Source organism: Nematostella vectensis, chromosome 6 (assembly GCF_932526225.1).
Source record: "Nematostella vectensis chromosome 6, jaNemVect1.1, whole genome shotgun sequence".
Taxonomy (NCBI): Eukaryota; Metazoa; Cnidaria; class Anthozoa; order Actiniaria; family Edwardsiidae; genus Nematostella; species Nematostella vectensis.
Window position 1 is genome coordinate 216,071 of NC_064039.1, and position 19,959 is coordinate 236,029.

Below are 19,959 nucleotides of genomic sequence, written 5' to 3' on the forward strand. Positions count from 1 at the left end.
TCACTTTTTGGTGTCTATTTCCGTTAGGGGGAAAACCACCAGGTCAGAGTAAAACTGTACCAGGGAAGGGATACTGTGGTGGCAAAAATATCCACCATTTCAGGTTTCACAAGGTCATTGGTAGGGAGGGTATATTGAATATCACTCAAAGTCATCTGGATTAGAAATTGACTATTATTACCAACGAGAAGGTGAGCAAAGTACCATCTGGTTTGGCATCAACGTACCATCTGGACTGGCATCAATAGTCAATCAGCGGGGCAAATATGCTTCAATAAAAAATGCAAAGGAATCTTTCTAGTTTTAAAGTTCATGTCAATCAAGGTGATCCTCGCACCTGATTGGCCAGCTTTCTTAAGACTTGTTTGCTGCTTGTTTGGCCAGCTTTCTTAAGACTTTCTTAAGTCTTGGTTGCCATGGTTACGTCCACAGTACGTACACGGTTACATACCGCCAAAGTTTTATTAAGTTTTCATTTTACAAATTCAAACATAATAACTCTGTCTTCATGGAAGATCTTTTTGCACTGTCAACATCTGCCTAGAATGGCGTGCTGTTGCAATATCACAAATCATAACTACAGAATGTGATATCGATAAACAAAGTTCGGAATGCTATACATTCACTCTCTTTAACGATTTGGATGAGGATGAAAATGCTGGCGTATAATCCTTTTTTGTCTTCGTCAAACTGAAGTACACGAGACCGCAAAATTTCCCACATGCTTACGTTTGAATATGACTGACACAAAATCATGTTTGGATCCTGAAAGCGCGTGTATGTCTATTGCTAAATATCATTGGTCCAGAATTATCGTTGAATTTCAATTTCATCGATCCAGAATCATGATTGGATCTCGAACCGCGTATGTCTATGGCTGAATATCATTGGTCCAGAATCATGATTGGACATCGAAGGGCATGTGTCTATGGCTGAATATCATTGGTCTAGAATCATCGTCGCATTTGAAGGGCCAATAATGTTGTACTCCTTCTTCAATGCTTGTTGTTTTTGACTTTGTGGATTTTGCTGAGTTTCTGCCTCTTCATGCCCCCCTGCTCGGTGTTACTCATGGGCTGTGAAAACATGTTCATCATACTGTTCCCCATGTTGCCCATCTCGCTCATGCCGCCGCCATTACTGTCCCCCATCTGTAACATACCGCCGCCCATCCCACCTGAAAACAGTCAGCACAACTTAAGTGTTGTCATTACCCTAGGCATTAGAATCAGTACTTGCCAAACCCAAATCCCCTTTTAATGGGAAAAATAAATAACACCCCCAAATCTCTTCGGAATCTCGCCGAGATTGCTCTTGAATGACAAAAGAATCCACCAGCAAAATGAACAATAACATTTAAACAAAAAAAGAAAACAATAATAATAACCAAAATCTACTTAAATATAGGAAATATACTCAAAAACAACATTGATAAAACAATAAAAAGAAATGTTTTTTCTTTATATTTTTTATATATGCCTTTTGCCGGTTCTCCACCAATAACATATCGCACAAACATTGTTGTCGCCGGCGGGGTTTAAACTAAATAATCACCTAAATAAAAAATTAAACAATCCAATATACAACAATAAATATTTTAGCTTTCTTTGAAAGATTTATTTTCCTTGAAGCTGACATTGGTGGCGACGCGATTTGTGTTTGGGTACACTCGCGGATTTCGTATACAGATTATAAAAAAAACATATGTCGGTTTTGATATTGTCTTACCTTCTTTGCCGCCTTCTTCCATGCCGTTGAAACCCATACCTCCTCCCATTCCACCTCCCATCATTCCTCCTCCCATGCTACCCATTCCTTGCATACCTTCCATCATACCTCCACCCATACCTCCCTCCATGCCTCCACCCATACCGCCACCCATGCCGCCACCCATACCGCCACCGGCCATGGACATCATGCCACCGCCCATGGACCCTCCACCCATCATACCACCCATGCCGCCGCCCATGCCTCCCATCGACATGCCACCGCCCATACCGCCTCCCATCGACATGCCACCGCCCATACCTGCAAAGAAGAATATAGTGATCATCACCACAATACTGATTAAATTTTTGCGTTACTTAATTACCTTTTGGGTTGCTCAAGACGAAATTACGCAAACATCCTCTTAATTTTCACTTTTTTTTAACAATCGAATTGTGAGACAACCGCTCATACGTTCGATCGCTGATAAGATCAAGCTATAAATTTATACAAAAGTATGTACTCTCTGTGAAACAGAGGAGTTGCGCTGACGTTTCGAGCCATTCGTCGGAGCGAAAAAGACGAAGGGCTGACGCTCGAAAAGACAGCAGAACTTCAAAGAGAGTACTTACATTTTTAACCTTGTATTGATTTATAGCTTGCCTTCACCACGCCTACGCAGGCATTCTAGTTTTTCTACAGCTTGTGTGTAGCCTTTCTAGTTATACCATTTAGCTGAAAACGCTTGTTGTCTTATTACAGAGTACAGTATAGAGTGCAATGACTACAGGAGGAGACTACACTTTGCTATCTTGATTCAACTATGGCTCGTGAGGCAAATGAGTCCGTGCGAAAATTGCATGGCTGACCAAAACAGCCAACGTTACTCTGCTTGCACATCGTGTTGTATAGTGCTCTGAAGCAGTTAGCAAAACATTTTTTCTTCGTTTAGTGGTCAAACGAGCGTAGCGGTGCTAGGGATACAGGCCGTATTTTGCGTGTATTCGTACTCGAGTGGCGCTAGTGCTTCTGCTCGGCTTGTTAGTAACGAAGAGAGGGCGAGGGACCTTGGGAGTGCTACGAAAATATACAAACCTCCTTCACCACCCTCTATGAATTGTTTCTGCATGAGACCTCCTTCACTTGGCCCGCCTTCTGGTGCCATGGGCCCCATACCCCCCATCGGAGGGGATCCCCCCATCATGGTAGCCATAGGTGGCAGACCAGGGGCCATCCCGTTCATGCCCTCGAAGCTTGCCCCGCCGCCACCGGGTCCCATGGAGGTCGTACCAGCGCTAAATCCCATAGCCCCTGGCTGTGACCCGCCTCCCATGCCTTCCATTTCGCCCATACCGCCCATGGGGCCATTCATGCCTGAAAATTGAGAAGTATGTTTTCTTTAATCAGCTGGACTCGCCTCTGGCCAGTACCGCAATATTTTCAAAACTGATCAGCTAAAAAAATAGCAGTTAAATGCGTTTTTGTTCAGTTAACGAGTTATCCTTGACCCGGCGTAAAGGTGGTTTTTTTCAAGAGGCATGCCCTGTACTTATGTGACCTCTTAACTTGAATGTGCAGTTTTCACATACCTCCAAATCCTCCCTCCATAGCTCCAGGAACTAACACAAAAAACATAATAACAGTTACACACATAGACATGTTTATAAATCACAAGGCCTCGTTTAGACGCCGTATCACAGAAGTCAGAATTCAATGCAAATCGATGCAAATAAACCAAGTCGTTTCTTTCTTCTTTATTTGCATAGATGCATAAGACGTCTCAATTAGGTCGAAGCTAATAATAATTTCCACCTCCAACCCTGGTAATGTCAGCATGTTATCAGTTATCAGCATGTCATCAGTGTTTATCCAGCATGCAGCTTATTAAACGCATGCAGAAAAAAAAGAATAGCACAACCTTCTGGAAATTCATCCTCTGCTTTTTTGTTTGCCTTTGAAGCACCATCGGATGACCCTGTTTTGTAAAGCAGACATCTGTCATGCGGAAGTGTTCTTATCCATTCAAAGACACAGCGTGCGACTGCGTGTCACCACTGCTTTTCTGCCGTAAACAAATCTTTATAGTTGTGAAATAAATCCGATTGAATCGATTGGAAATTTAACTACCCTATCCAAATGTATCCGTTATATTTCTAAAAACAATCATCAAAACAAAACATCAAATAATAAGATATTTCAGTATTCCAAACAATGCTTTAACAATAGTCTCACGCATGTCGGATGAAGGGTCTTTTGAGCAAGTTGGAGGTGGAATTTAATACTCATTTTCACGAAGCAAACACGTGAAGATGTACGTGTCTCAGAAAGAGCTGGAATTTAATACCAAATGTGTCCAAAATTCCATACATATAAAAAATGAGATTTGCTATTATCCTTTTAGATCGGTTAAATTCCATCTCCATCTTGAGGCCATCGTGAATCATCAATATTTTTATAATCGCTCGCCTCGTCTCACCTCCTTGCTTTTTGGCCTTCTTTTCTACTTGGTTTTTACCTAGAAAACAATGATTCATTAGCAGAAGGCTGGATATTTCCCGGGGTACGCAAATCGAAGGTGGGAGCAAGACATGTTTGTTCCCCTGTGCTTGAGTTACGATGCGAATAGAGGGATACCTTTGTACTTCTTATATTTCATGTCATAAATTTCGTCATGGTATATTAATGTGATGTACACTTTTGTACGCTTACAAGCATGGAGACTTTAAGTCTGCTGCTAATCAAAAGTGAGCAAGGAATAAGGAAAAGGGGTGAACTTTCTCCCATCTTTTTCGCCGACATTTACTTTTTGTGAAGTGGAAAAGGATAGACTATAGTGCTTGACAATGCTCCGCGCTGTTGGCATTTAGCATTAAGATGATATTTACCCATAAGTATACGATGCTCTGCGCTGTTGGCATTTAGCATTAAGATGATATTTACCCATAAGTATACAAAGATGCCCAATGATTGCGCACAATAAACAAGTAAAATGGCAACATGATAAGCAGGGAAATAACAACACTTACTTATATGTCTTGTGTATGCTGCAAATGATCGAAAAACAAGGATTTTAGAAGAATAGGTATTCAAAAAGAGTCATAAAACATTACACTATCTATTAAGATACAGAGCGGGCCAGCAACCGAGTCCTTGGCTTGTACCGACAAAGGCCTCCCGATACATTTTTGCGTATACCTTCCGCTAGCAGGCTCCTCTTCCTGCCCGCGGGCTTAGGTGGCTTTGGTGGCTTAGGAGCTTCCGGTATATCGTAATCCACATCAACAGGATCCACTTCCGGTAAGTCTGCGGGGCCTGGGACCCGAGGGATTTCATGCCAGTAGTCTAGCACTTTTGGCTCCGGGAACCACGCCTTCCCATTGCAGGTCAACCCACAGGGATACTCAGGCGTATCCGGGGTGTCCGGCACCATGGGGACACTATCCGAGGTTACCGGGGTCTCGGGGGTTACTGGGGAGACCGGAGTGCTAGGTGTTCCGGGTGTCAAGGGTGTGTTAGGGGTCTTAGGTGTTTGGGGTGTCTTGGATGTTATTGGTGTTTCGGGTGTTTCGAGAGAAGGCGGTGTTCCTGGAGTATCGGGCACTGGGGGCTGGATCTGCGCATGCGCGGTTTCTATGGTTATCCAAAGGATTTTGATCACGCATGCGTGACACTTTTGAGTTTGCACATTTCGAAGGTGTACATATTTTTCTTCTTTTAGTTTATTTCTCGTTTCTTTTCACTCTTTCTTTTTCTATTTTTTTTTTAACTATTAAGATCTTTAAGCATGTGCATAGTTTATAATTTATCAACTCAGGCCTACTGCCTTGGTGGTACCGTCCCCTTGGTACCTCCCCCTTAGTAATGTCCCCTTGCGGTACCGTCCCCTTGGTACCTCCCCCTTAGTAATGTCCCCTTGCGGCACCGTCCCCTTGGTACCGTCCTCTTGGTAATGTTCCCTTGGTACCGTCCCCTTGTTACCGTCCCATGGGTACCGTCCCCTGGGTACCGTCCCCTGGGTACCGTCCTCTGGGTACCGTCCCCAGGGTACCGTCCCATGGGTACCGTCCCATGCGTACCGTTCCATGGGTACCGTCCCATTGGTACCGTCCCCTTGTTACTGTCCCCTTGGTACCGCCCCCTGGGTACCGTCCCATGGGTACCGTCCCCTTGGTACCGTCCTCTTGTTACCGTCCCCTGGGTACCGTCCCCTTGGTACCGTCCTCTTGTTACCGTCCCATGGGTACCGTCTCCTGGGTACCGTCCCATGGGTACCGTCTCCTGGGTACCGTTCCCTGGGTACCGTCCCCTGGGTACCGTCCCATGGGTACCGTCTCCTGGGTACCGTCCCATGGGTACCGTCTCCTGGGTACAGTCCTCTGGGTGGCTAAGGCCAAATGGGCGGAAGCCACCGAATTCCAGGGTAAGCCCAAACATGCTGACAAAATGCTTTCTTTGTCTTGTTGTTGTCTTACCTTGTGAAAGAACTGTTAGGACAAGGAGAGCAACCAGTGATCTCCAATACATGATGGCTACAAAGACAACGAGAAACATGTCAGCATAGCATTATTTGTCTTCCACGATACAGACAGAATAGAAATTAAACTTTCTTTTGCTTGAATCGCATGCTCCTGTTAATACTAGAATATGAAGAATTTGTAGTCTACCAAACTAGATTAAAGTGCAGAGGATTCGCCTACTCTTTTACATTTTATATTTCGTTTTTAACCTACATGAAATGAACACAAAATTTCAAGGAGTCATTGGAAATCAAGTATCCAAAGAAAATAGCCATTAGGACGAATTATTTGAACATTCAATTCACTATATTATGACTAGGAGAACAATTCATTTTTGTTTTGGTTTTACATAAAAAAAAATTACAATGGAGAATCACCTCTTCTTGTCCCTATCAACAATGTCCGCGATAAATATATCACAAAACGTTAAATTTCGATTCCTACTTTTAGAAAGCAGACAAAATAAGAAAATTATTTAAGAAAGTATTTACAAAAGCCCATTTAAACAGCATAACCGTTAGACTAAACAAGCGGAGCCAAGTAAGTGCCATACACGAAGTTTCAGGGTTTTACCTTTTTTGATAATTTCCTGAGTTAAGAGAACTTGTCGGCTTTTCTTGATTATTGTCGTTACTAGAATGAAAGTCTTTGGTCGCCAAGAAGAAAACAATTAATATTTATCATTAAATGCGATCATGATGTCTCCAACAAGCAGTGACGTAATTATTCTTGACCTCTCTGCTTCACCGAGTTGAACTCGAAAAGTTTACCCCAGAGATAGCTACAACTAAATACTGACAGCTGGAAAAATAACATGGATTAATCCTGTAATGATACATTAATGGTAGATGTAACTAATAAAAGGAAATACAGTTTCTTTTTACATTTTTTTGCAAAAGGGAATGAATCATTTATTGTACACCGTCTCTATTGAGCACAGGTTTCGTATTCAGGTGCTCTAGTGATTAACAGGTGTTTGACTCTGGCCGAGTCGCCCTGAGACCGGGCACCCAAACACCAGAAGTTGGTCACAGATCAATTTACACAAGTACCACGTTCCATTTCTATCCTTTACCCAGCGGAACAATTAGTTAAAGTGCTTTTCCTTTAAAATAACCATTAAATTTTCATCCCCGCAGTGTGATTGTTTCTCGAGGATGGAAAAGAAAGCAAAGAAACAGATGGAACAAGGATTGACCATATTTGGACTGCCTAGTTACGGCACACTGATTCTTGATTTTAGCCACTAAAATACACGGATACGCAGGCATTTCAAAAATCATACACGGACGCGCCAACATGGACACGAACGCACGGCACAAACATGCACGGACACGCAGGCATGGCACAAACACACACGGACACGCACGCATACCACAAACATATACGGACACGCACGCACGGCACAAATATACACGGACACGCACGCACGGCACAAATATACACGGACACGCACGCACGGCACAAATATACACGGACACGCACTCATACCACAAACATACACGGACACGCACGCACGGCACAAACATACACGGACACGCACTCTTGGCATAAACATACACGGATGTATTCGGAATTATGACGCTCGTAAGCACGTCAGGCTACATATAGAGCAAGGACCTTTGAAGGCTATTGAATAAGATATCAATAAGGTATTTTAGGCCATGCCAATAATTAAAAACACTAAAGAATTCTTGAACTACACACAACCAAGACTTGATGATATAGATGGAAACAAGCTCGCCTGTAGTAATAGCTTTGGTTCTAGCGTGTGCAATCCTCTTGTGATGGTTGGATGTATCGGATGCTGTTTAAAAAGAGGGCCCCCTTCAAAGATGTCTGCAAACGTCGGGGGACGAATGGAGCTTTAGGGTTGAGCAGCGTAAGGTTTGTCTTGAGTCGCCATGTCAAACGGCATCCGAGTTTCTTCCGAGGACAGACACCACAGTGTGTGAGCCGAACATGGCAGCCAGACATAACTCAGACAATTCATACTGTTAAAACAGTATGAAGGGCATCGAGGACTGGGCCAAGGATGACCTTACATGGGTTAGGATCACACCTTGAAGTCATCATGAAGGATGGAAAAAAAAAAACAGCAAAAAAAAAAAAAATTAGTTGTCTGTCGGTTAAGACAATGATACGCACCCGGATCCAAACTCAGGTCGTATTCATTTCGTATTTCTCGACATCCAACTAATTTTATGAAGTATCGATGTATTAATTAAGAGATCTTAATTTTCGTTAGGCTATCAGAGCCACTGATAACACTGATTTTAGCGGCCAAATTTTCCCGGTAACTACAATTATAGTAAACAGGTCTTAAAATAGCAAGCGGCGCTTTGCTCCGTATCCATATTGACAACACTGCTGGGCCAACCTAACAGGGCCGGCAACGCAGTGCAGTTTGTAAATCACATTGTATCGTGCAGCAATGTGCTTCATCCTTACCTTTTTTTTTTTGTCTTTTGTAATCGACGAGTGATCAACCGAGCGATCATCGTGGGATCAACCGAGCTATCGACGAGGGATCAACCGTGCGATAAGGAATGATCAACCGAACTACGACCGAGTGATCAACCGAATCAACGTAAGGCTGCGCTCACAGCAAATCCTTGGAAAACGCAATGCTTTGCTTCTGTTACCTATTAGACATACACATTTTTTTATTGTTTTCTTATTTTTATTCCTCAACTAATCTGAAATGAGGGTAAAAATCCCCATTTATTTTTTTCAAGGTAACAGCGTGTGATACATAAAATGCCACGCACCAATAAAAGTAAGAAAAGGAGCACATTATCCTGTTTTGCACGCACAATTGACTATTTCAAAGCAAAAAAACCCTCACCAAATTATAAACATAAACTGTTATTCATAGCAAACAGAAATAGCTAATTTTTGTTGTATTGCTTAGGAAAAAAATAATGGGTCTTTTATGCTGTATACTCCAATCTGAATTTGTTATGTAAGTTTAAATGAATCACAAAGGAATTGTCAAGTAAATAAACAGAAATAAAACGGTGAGAGATTTTCATTAATCATTGTTTATCAAAACAATTGTCTCTAGTAATTGCTTTTTCAGCAATGCGTAAACCGGTAGTCACCTTTAGCTATAAATAATACTCGTCCAAGAAATACATAAAAAAGGGAAAACTCATATAGATTTATTGGGAACAACAACAACAACAACAAAAAAACCCGGAAAGAATTCAATTTCGTACAGCGCCAGTCAAACAAAGAGATAGCTAGTGATAGCGAGAGATAGCTAGTGATAGCAAAGGACGGTTACAGGGCGAATACCCACGCAGCTCGTTCTGTTATTCATGGCAGCGGTTCCTTCTAGCTTCGCATGTTTAAATGGAAATATCCCTAAGGTCAAACCCTCTGTGGTCCTTCCGCTAGGGCAGTCGTAGATGTCGTACTTTTCTTTTGGCTCGGTTCGGGTTGCGCCTGTCGCCACGAAGTTAAGTCTTGCCCCTCCAAGTGCTTTTTGCCCGCTTTACAGCAATAAGCGCAAGCGATGACGATCAAGATCAAGATGACAATCAACAGGATGATGGCGATGATCATCGGGACATGCATTTCGTCCGCCATGTTTGGCTCGCTCTCCCCGCTTGTGATGGCACTCCGATATCGACAAGTACGTCACAGAAGCGCCTCTGTTCACGGGCAAAAATAGCAGCCATTAGAAGTTTTGCGAAAATAATATGGTAAATTCTCGAAATACTAAACATCTACTGAAAAGATATACTTTTCCTCAATTGATAATGTTCACAGATAATACATAGATAAAGTTTTATAACCCTAAATGAGTAGTTAGTAAAATGCATTCATTTAGATTTCTAGTTCGCTCTGTGTTACCTTGTTTTTTGCCGACTTTCTGTTCTCGATTGGCGAGACAATACTGCAAGGGGAATAGAGGAGCAAATGGGTTTCTACTTGATATAGTCAATGTCTTCGCCGTATATTGTATGGCTTGGGTATCGTGTTTTAAGTCCCCAGCTACGTTCTCATTCAAAATTAATGCCTGTTTTAATGAATTCTACAATAATTGGCGAACGATAGCGGTCCAAGTCCAGCAGGAACACAAGACACTTTGCTTTCATTGAATAATCACAACTCCTAAATCGCCAATGTGAGGGCATGAGAAGCCGCCAGCAGGCAAGTAGAGAGTTTTTAATAAGTACCTGGTGGTAAAAACAAACACAGTGCGAACTAAGGGCCGATTGTATTAGCAGTCATAACCACTGTAAAGAAGACACCATAGATCACATACTATAATTGTTGGGGTGATTAATTGAATTAGCAAAAACACTCCAACGTTTGCTTACAAGGTGTTAGATCATACGTTTTTCTCACCTATAGTTTTTACAGCTTGGTTTATGCAACACGACGTTGAAGACTTAATTTACGCTACATTTGTGTATTATTAAGGTAAATCTGATAAAGAAAACAGCTTACAATAATGACTGTAATTCGAATTTGCTCCAGAGAGCTGGCGTGACATCCACACGAGAGCCAGTAAGGTCTAGCAGTTGCTTGACTGATTATATTCCTTCCGCAATTCCTCTCGGAGCAGTGACAAATGTGCTAAACACCGGCCCTGTCTACGTCTGTATCGGCATGCGTTCGTAACAAATCTGTTGTTTCAACTTGATAATACAGATTATAGATAGCGATAATATGTTATGGGTTCGATAGATTTTTGTGTCTCGACAAAAACAAAGCGCTTGTATGTTGTGTTATTTTTGACATCTTCAAGTGGCACATAAAACATTCATTTCGCGTTGTTTTTTTTTTAGCGCTTATGTCTTTCGTCGCTCAAAGACAGAAGAGCAGTTTGAGTAGCATTACCTGAGGATCAGAGCGCGAACACATGGCAATGATACAAAAACTTCAACAATCGTTCTTCTTGGTCTTATCTGTCCCTACACAGACGGTAGAGGCACACAACAGACGTCTCTCTCTTTTAAACACAGAGCGCACGCGAATAACAAGGTGATAACTGCAGCCTGATAACTACCGCCTGAGGCCCGTCCACTTTGGGTGCCAGTTAACTAGCATGTCACAATATTGCGTACTTCTCACCAGTAAAATACGATGGCTGAATGGCACCGGCAGGCGGTGAAGACAAACAAGAGGATGAGAAATTCTTAATTGTTATGCTTAACGTGCATGCTTCACGGGAACATACTAGCCTGTGTTTTTTTATATTATCGGACTTAGAAGTTACAGTTGGTTTCTATTTGATATCAGATGCTGTACAACAATTTCAAAAACACTAATTTGGAAATGCACGGGATGGCCATTGAAAGCTGGTGATACAAATTGTGAAACCTTTCTGTGTCAATTAATAACTTACTGAAGTTGATCTCTGCCGTGGATAACGAGGTAAAAACGGTAAGAACGAGGTAAAACGATGTTTTGGCGGCTCCATACACTCGTCTGATAGAATGCGAGAATGCAAGAAATATATGTATATTTAGTATAATATTTAGTATATGTATATTTATGTATACTATCACGAATCTCGCAATTTGATTGGCTCCTGTACTCACTATCTATTGAGCCATAGATAGTGAGAAGCGAAAAAGCCACTTGAAGCGGAAGTTTTTCAAGTAAATGCATTTTCCATCCTTACAAAAGGACCCTAAAAGTAACGAAGACTGCAGGGATTTGAAGCTAAAGTCTTCAATTTTTGTTTATTTTCGCGCGCTGCAGACTCATAGAAAACTCGAACTCGTAGTCTAATTGTTAAATATATATTTTTTTCAAATTATTCGACTGCCTCGAAATCAGCGCGAAAGGTACATTTCACGGTAACTCGGAATTACTGTAATGCATATCGTTGTTTTCGACTCGATGAAAATCGTTTAAAATATTGGGATCGAAGATTTTTCTAGCGCACTCCACTGCTGTTAAAAGTCCGTAGATCCAGCTTGTGTGACAATAATGTTGTTTTGTTTGTGCTTTGAATATTCAAAACTCTCAAATTTGTTTAAAATACAATTTAAAATACAAATTCCCTGTATCATTTGATACTTTAGGAATAGAAGTAAGCTGTTTTAATTGTAAAATGAATTGAAATTCATCCAAGTGGATTCAATTCACTACTAGATGAGAACCTGATCTGGTTGTTTACCGTAAATGGTCTAAAAAACGCCATCTATCCAATCAACCCATTTCGGCCGCAAACAGCCTCGTGCTTTCATCTCTCTCGGTGTTTGGAATCCCTGATGAAACACTCGCACTCGTTTTTCATATTTTACATAAAAAAAGTCGAATTGCTAAATGAACTCTATAGATACCTTGCAATAGCATACTGACATAGACATCCTCTGAAAAAAAGGCCTTCTTGCGTGCGTAAAGCAAATAATTGAGGTCCAAAAGTTCAACATATTTGTAAACATCGTGAGTGAATCTCGCTACTCGGCCCTAGACATGGGTTGTGATGCGCATGCGCTTACAAAAAGTCACCCCCTGTTGGTTTTCTGGCTGTTTAACATCACCATCCACAGGAAACCCGAAACACCATTGGAAACCCGTAAGGAACAGCAAAGGGCATGCGCATGAATTCATGAAAGATACGACAACGAGGTTGTTTTTCTACACTGTAATAGCAATTTGTTGCCGTTTTTCTACAACGATGAGTTTCAATATTTATATTCAGACAGTGAGTTTAATTGTGTAGTTCCAGAAAATATCCATACCTCCCTTTTGAGAGGGTCGGAGGTATGAGCCCCCACCCTTCTGGAATTTTCAACCCCCTGGAAAAAAATAAATACAGTAACTGTTAAGGAAATAGGACATTTTACCCCCCCCCCCCCCCTCCGATCTGGAAGTTCCTGGGCGTTTAAACCCCCCACCCCCCACCCCGGAATTTCCAATCCCCTCAATGGGGGAGGTATGGATATTTTCTGGAGCTACACATTACGTAAGCTCACTTACTTTTAAGCTTACTTATTTTTTTACCTTCACAGTTGCTTCTGACAGTTTCGCTGATGTTCGTGAAGATTTTGTTCGCAATAACAATTCAGTTAAAACCTATTCGTATTTCCACAGTTTCCAAGTTCTAATTAAGACATTCTCTGAATTTGAACCAACAATATTGTGAAATAATGTATTCCCAATTGATCGTCGCTTTCCTCTCGAATTGATCGTAAAAATTTTTTCTTTCACTTGAATTCTCCACAGACAGTAAGATATGTTCACTAAAATACTTCTCTTGAATGAAGATACATTAGCAGGTAAATTTCTCGAGTAATTTGCCTTTATTCCCCGTATAAAGAGACGATTTGCTACCTTTTTTATTGCAAATAAAATTTCAGCAAACTTGAAATTTGTCGCGCGCGTTGCAAACATTATGGCGGGAAATTGTCATAACACAGGGAGTTTGAAGACGATTTTCTGTAAAGACAACTAATCCAAATGAAATAACATAAAAGAACGATGTTATTTTTTTTGTGAAGGTCGGTAAAATCGGCGTAAAAGTACTTTTAAAAGGTAATTTTACAAATCGACTCGTTATTTCGAGCTTTGGAGTTGAGCACTCGTGGTTTGTGAATCCAGAAAGGGTTCCTTCTTTCACTTCAGAAGCATTAGTTCGGCCTGCGGTCTCGCTCTGTACAAAAAGACCGCTGGCTATTTCTCAGTACGGACCTCGCGCTCGGTTAATAGGGATAAAAGCAGTCGGGGACTCGAGTAATTGCGCTATATTTGCAACCGTCTACTCAGCAAAGCAAAGGTACCTCAGGCTTTTGTATGCAATAAAAAATCGGCGTTTTACATTAAATAATTTCAAAACCAGAACAGTGAGCGCACTGAGCAACGAAGAAGCTAACACGATTTTCTGACCTCATTTTACTGACATTTAGAACCAAAATGGCTCACAGATCTAGCAGAGAAAGATACTGCTTGCTATGGATCTTGGCGATAAACAAGAACCTCATTGAATAAAAAGAAAGGGAGAGCGGGAGATACTACAAACTTGTCATTTGCATGCTTAGCGCACTGCTTATGACGAACTACCGTTTCCCTATCGATAAATTCACTCCTATATCTGCCGTGTTAATTCCTGTAAGAAGATGACAAGTTGTCGGTATACCTTAGCGGATTTCTGTCTAAAAAGTTGGAACGTCCACTCGAGCATCGTATCAGTTATTCCGTGCGCACTACGTCATATTGACATCACAGCAAATTTCCTTGTGTATTATTTCTGCCGTCACAAATTGAGCAAAGCACGAAAACAGCCGATATGACAAGCGACTAGAGCTCGCACAAGTCGCTGCTAAAACACAGAAAAAGCTCTCATTCAATCATGATACAAGCTGTGAGTGATTCGTGCTCTGTTCGATGGGCGAAGGTCAATCGCAAAGTCTACAAGTTCCAAAGCCTCGTATTCAAACAAGGTAAACGAATAACTAGTCGAATCTTCTAATCCCGATGGGGAATGGTAAAACATATCATAGAAATTTCTAAATTACCTTAACACACAAAGCGTTTGTTTCTTTCTTCAATAAAATGCAGTCCTTAAACTTTGAAAAAAGGAAAAATGGTATTAATGTTTAAAAAAGGCTATTGATTGAAAAAGGGGTCATAGCATTTACAGCTTTAATCTAAAATGTGTCAACAAGGCAAGTGTGTCATGGAACTAAGTCATAATATGGGCAGCTATTGCTGTTAATAATGGAGAAGAAATAGAGAGGAATCGGGCTGCGAGAGAATTAACATGAACAAAAGGTCACTTAGAGTAAGAGCGGAAAAATTGAGAAGCGGCTTTTGCTGCCGAAGGTGGCATCAAATGGGAAATTTCATGGAACAATAAAAGAGCAATTAGAATAGGGGAAACTCGCGTCGGTGTCTCTCCTTACGCTGTATTTCATTGAATTACTAAATATTAGACTGAACTAAATGTAAAATCTTTGTTTAAACATACAGTAAACTTTTACTTGCATTTGAGAAAAAAAGAAAAGTGAACCTAAAAATGAAGGATCGCGAATCGCAGAAATGTTAAATCTATAAAAAAAATGACAGTTTCGTAAACACAAATTGATTATTAGAGACACTGGATAGTTACTTCCCGTTCAGATGTATTTATTTTTCTGCATTAACCAAAACTGGATAGATTTCTTTGGTTTCTTCTATACAACGCAAAGGTAATATAATTAAATTACTTAAACAAAAAGCTTTTCGTAATGGTGGTAAAAGTGTTTGCCATTCAAATAATATTGCGGGGAATATCTACTTCTTGAGTAGGATTTGCTTTCATCATCAGAAACAAAATATATAAACTCAAATGCGAGATCAGTCCAATACTTTAAAATAAGTAAAAAGCTGCTCGAAAACTGAAGTGTTTTGGAATAGAATCTGCTTATTTGGCATTCTATGATAGCTTCTTTGTTAGTCCTGAGTGACCGAAATAATATTGAACCTAACTTACTGTATAGCAGCTCATTTGGGAAATTTAAATTTACTGAAGCTAAACACTTGAAATAAGACAGGGAAGCGAGGTTTTAGGAACGTAGATGATTGCAAATCATATTATGAAACTGAGAATACCTGAGAATTGGAAAAACGAGGATTGCAAGGAATGCCTCTGATTTTTTTTCTTATTCAAATCGCTCTGATATTTAGGATATTTTTATTATTGGTGTTGCAAGTAGGGTACAAGGTAGACATCGAGAATTGTGATAATGCTGTTATCATATATTTTATCGAACAGGGACAAAAGAGTGTTTTGACTGTGGCGAAACGCAACTTCTTTATTCAAAAGTATATATGAATTCCCATTAACTCTCGTCATATAGCCAGTTGCGTCTCTCTAAAAAAACATTGTTTTATTCTAAACAAATCTAGTACTTTAGAAAGGACTTATCATAATAATGCATGAGTTATGCCAAGACTACCTTGGGTTCTAGACACCGCTTCTGCCATTCACTGTTTGGTTATAAAATAATTTCCAGCGTGCAAATATGCGTACGTACAAATAATCGTGCAAAACATTGCTCTAGGGTAAATAAGATAAATTAGAAGATAGCGATTTGATATATCGCGTCTAGTTTTTACGGGCCATATCACAGGTGATTAGTTTTCCATAACAGAGGCATTAAGATCTAAAAAGCGCGATACTCTTTATTGGATGTGCTAAAAGGGAGATGATATCAGTAATACGTTTTGAGATAAAAAAAAATCAACATTTATTTGTTAATTATAACATGGTGAACTAAAAAATCGTGTTGTTGATTTTTGCCTTAGGGCGAATTAAATTTTACGAATTAAGACAATGAAATATTTCCTGTCGTTTATCCTACACATAAGTTAATGACGCGAGGCAAAATTTTGCCTGTACTTCTGGCTTCAGGTATAGGAGGTAATGTGTTCAAGCTTCCTGTTTGGTGAAGTACAACACAACGTCCCTCTTGTAATTCATTTGGTACACCAAATGCAATTGCGTTTTTATATCAAGTTATGTATTGTTGTATGTGTTTTTCTAGTTATACTATGTTATATTTAACTTCTTTGACATGAAAAAGGTGATGATTCTGAAGCGCAATCAGCGATCGGTGAGCAACAAGCAGTCCAAACCGATGACAAGAATACCGTCTGTACCGGGAAACACCAAACAGGAAATGAAGTCTTGGCCTTCGCCCAGCCTGACCGGGTGGAAATTCAGCTAAGTGCCGGGGCAGGAGAGCAAACTGATGACCAGCAACAAGAATCGCAATGTATCCCCGAGGAATCGAGAGGCGTGAACTCTGGAGAAACCTTAAAAAGGTACCCCTATTCCTTCTTGAATATAACCGCCAAACAAGCATCCACTCTCTTCGATGATTCCTTACTTATTAACACATATAAAAAATAAGACACCCTCCCAAATAAATGGTCATAGCCGACTTCCTCGCTCATAGTAACATTTTGTACTGCTATAAGCGATTCAGAACTGCCAAAAAGCATTCTCTCGAAGACATCAGACTCAGCCGACCAAACCAAATGGAAGACCGTGTACGGAGAGTACCTGGGCCCGAGCCACGTGACCACTAACCACAACAGGCCACCGTCACAGGAGGAGGAAACCAACTTTACGTCTGAAGAGTCTTCTAGTGCACGCCGAGCGCAGAGGAGGGTTCGATTCCAAGAGGCGGACGGGGGAGATGGACGTGAACTGGGGCCGAATGGAGACGAACACGAGGCAGTGGTGAGTGTAGAATAAGGGATGAACGAGAAGGGGGGGGGGGGGGGGGGGGAGACGTGATGATGTGCCTACAGGAGACGAAGATGAGGCAGTGGTGAGTGTAGATACCTAGCTAAACGAGGAGGGGGGAAGGGTCAAGGAAAATTATAAGGACAGTGGCCAGGTATTATGTATTATATTGCCCTATACAACCATCATAGGTCAAAAGGATAGAATGTCTACTTATGTTATATAACATTAGTGAGCACCGGCCAACTATTTCACACTCAAAATCCTAATACGAATTAAGAATGCCAAGTGCTGAGGAACACAAACTTCCATTAAGCCCACATACGTTCAACAAGTTGAATGTCGGGCCGAGAAACAGAAAGATACTTCCAATGTCTCGACCGGAAATCGACCCACCCCGTCACAGCAGAGGTGAGAGGCCCCATACGCTGACGCGCTAACACAATGGGCCACCTTGAGCCTGTGAAAAAGGGGGTGTTTCACGTGGATTTTATTTGTCGTGTTTAGAGTGCATCAACCTGCCCCACGTGCCGGCAACATATCGCCACTGGACCTCTCGTGTACACCGACCTCATGGAGAAAACGGTAAGTATGGCAACTTGATCGCTACACGATTGTTAACTTGAAGACTCGGTAGATTGATCCTCTCGTTAAGTCGAACCTCCCGTTAAGTCGGACCTCTCGTTAACTCGAACCTCTCGATAAGTCGAACCTCTCGTTAAGTCGAACCTCTCGTTAAGTCGAACCTCTCGATAAGTCAAACCTCTCGTTAAGTCGAACCTCTCGATAAGTCGAACCTCTCGTTAAGTCGAACCTTTCGATAAGTCGAACCTCTCGTTTAGTCGAACCTATCGTTAAGTCGAACCTCTCGTTTAGTCGAACCTCTCGCTAAGTCGAACCTCTGGTTAAGTCGAACCTCTGGTTAAGTCGAACCTTTCGATAAGTCGAACCTCTCGTTTAGTCGAACCTCTCGTTAAGTCGAACCTCAGGTTTAGTCGAACCTCTGGTTAAGTCGAACCTCTGGTTAAGTCGGACCTCTGGTTAAGTCGAACCTCTCGTTAACTCGAACCTCTCGTTAAGTAGAACCTCTGGTTAAGTCGAACCTCTGGTTAAGTCGAACCTCTCGTTAACTCGAACCTCTCGTTAACTCGAACTTATTTCCCCTTGATTTGCTTCAGGCGTTATTTCATCTTCCAGTAACTATAACTTAAGATCACTTGAACATTTTAAATAATATTTTATATTTGCGTTCTTTGCCATCACAACTGGCTTCCTCGCCACCTTGCGAATAAACTAGCCCGAGCGCTTTGGCAAACGTTTATTCTATTTTGTTTTTAGAAAGAGGAGCTGGTGAATATGGTTGTCAATCTCCACGTTAATCTGGACCAAGAAAGGCGCAAGTAGCAAATTCAGTGAGTCGTTAAGTCACGTGTCCTTCATCCATGCGAACCAAGGGAAGAATGGGTTACTGAGGCAGATTTTGATCCAATGTAGTTTGAAATAAAAGTTTAGCGATAAAAACAGAGCGACTACCCTTCCTAAGTGTTTTGGATAATATTTCAGCTCTTTCTTTCTAAGAGGCGGGAAGGGACGGGGCTCTACAGGCGATTGCTTAGTTGTATACGAGAACCGCAAACAACTTGATTAAGGAGGCAGACGACAAGCCTTCTGCAGTTTTAAAATAAAGATTGCCTTAACCAAATGGGCTGAAAGATATATGGGAAAGCCAAAATCTAGTTTCTGATCATTTTGATAAAAAATAATAATAATAAATACAAGACGTTGAGTTACAGACATGGTTTGGCGACATACATGATGACATAAGAAAAGAATCCAACCAACAAAACAAGCTTAGAACATATAAAATATTCAAAAATACATAAGAAATGTCCTCCTCCTCATCATCTGCGTTAAGAAATAGTCATTTTTAGTCCTTCATCGCATGTGAAGCAATCTCAATTTTATTTGGAATTCCGAGGGACTGGTAACGACTGGTATCAAGGGACTGGTTACTATGGTCAGATTTGAATGACAGTTGTCAATTTCCACAGGGAAATTGACAGCGAGCAAGGAGAGTTCTGCAAATTCCAATCATCGACGACCAATACAAGCAAACCCAAGGTTAATAAGAACGGCAACAAGAATCAAAACTATTATCCATAACGTGAAGGACCATCTATAGAGAAAGGCTTTGTAATACAGCAACAAATCCACGTAGAAAAAAAGACGGTTATCCAGATATAAAGAGTATAGGCGCACTTGACCCCAGTGGCGATGGCTTTCAGAACGTTAATTTATTCGTAAATTCTCCAGTCAAGTAGAAGATTTTCAAGGGCCCCCTGTCTTGTTATTGTGTTCAAACAATATTTAAAGGTAAATAATGACTTGACTTCGTCGCTCAGACAAACAAAACAGTCAAGCTATTCAGGGATTTAGCTTTCTGTGAGTATATTTGCCAATCTTGCTTATTTCAGTTAGACTTGTTTTCTTCTTCCGAATTATTTTACATGCTCTCTTTTTATTCCTATCGAGTAG

At 41.0% G+C, this 19,959-nt stretch overlaps 2 protein-coding genes and 1 long non-coding RNA gene across 4 annotated transcripts; 1 reads left to right on the top strand and 2 right to left on the bottom strand.

The window, feature by feature from the left end:
- Positions 1-448: 448 nt before the first annotated feature.
- LOC5511504 (tapetal oleosin GRP-17) lies at positions 449-7,076 on the bottom strand. 2 transcript variants are annotated; one of them, XM_048728653.1, is made up of 9 exons: positions 6,799-7,076; positions 6,180-6,238; positions 4,734-4,751; positions 4,184-4,222; positions 3,626-3,682; positions 3,297-3,326; positions 2,803-3,081; positions 1,729-2,028; positions 449-1,177 (listed from the first exon to the last, which is right to left on the bottom strand). In XM_048728653.1, exons 2-9 carry the CDS (start codon positions 6,229-6,231, stop codon positions 996-998), a joined length of 957 nt encoding a protein of 318 aa, XP_048584610.1. In that variant the 5' UTR covers positions 6,232-6,238; positions 6,799-7,076; the 3' UTR covers positions 449-995. The 2 variants fall into 2 exon arrangements, with proteins under 2 accessions (XP_048584610.1, XP_048584611.1); XM_048728654.1 differs by lacking the exon at positions 3,626-3,682 and having other exon boundaries at positions 6,799-7,045.
- Positions 7,077-8,885: 1,809 nt separating this feature from the next.
- On the bottom strand, positions 8,886-10,577 carry LOC125567873. Its single transcript, XR_007311851.1, has 2 exons — positions 10,086-10,577; positions 8,886-9,883 (listed from the first exon to the last, which is right to left on the bottom strand). It is a non-coding gene; the product is annotated as an uncharacterized LOC125567873 (long non-coding RNA).
- A 3,161-nt stretch (positions 10,578-13,738) lies between these two features.
- On the top strand, positions 13,739-19,568 carry LOC116617813. Its single transcript, XM_032380819.2, has 6 exons — positions 13,739-14,632; positions 16,757-16,997; positions 17,154-17,418; positions 17,932-18,009; positions 18,763-18,836; positions 19,476-19,568. Exons 1-5 carry the CDS (start codon positions 14,542-14,544, stop codon positions 18,826-18,828), a joined length of 741 nt encoding a protein of 246 aa, XP_032236710.2. The 5' UTR covers positions 13,739-14,541; the 3' UTR covers positions 18,829-18,836; positions 19,476-19,568.
- The last annotated feature ends 391 nt before the right edge of the window (positions 19,569-19,959 follow it).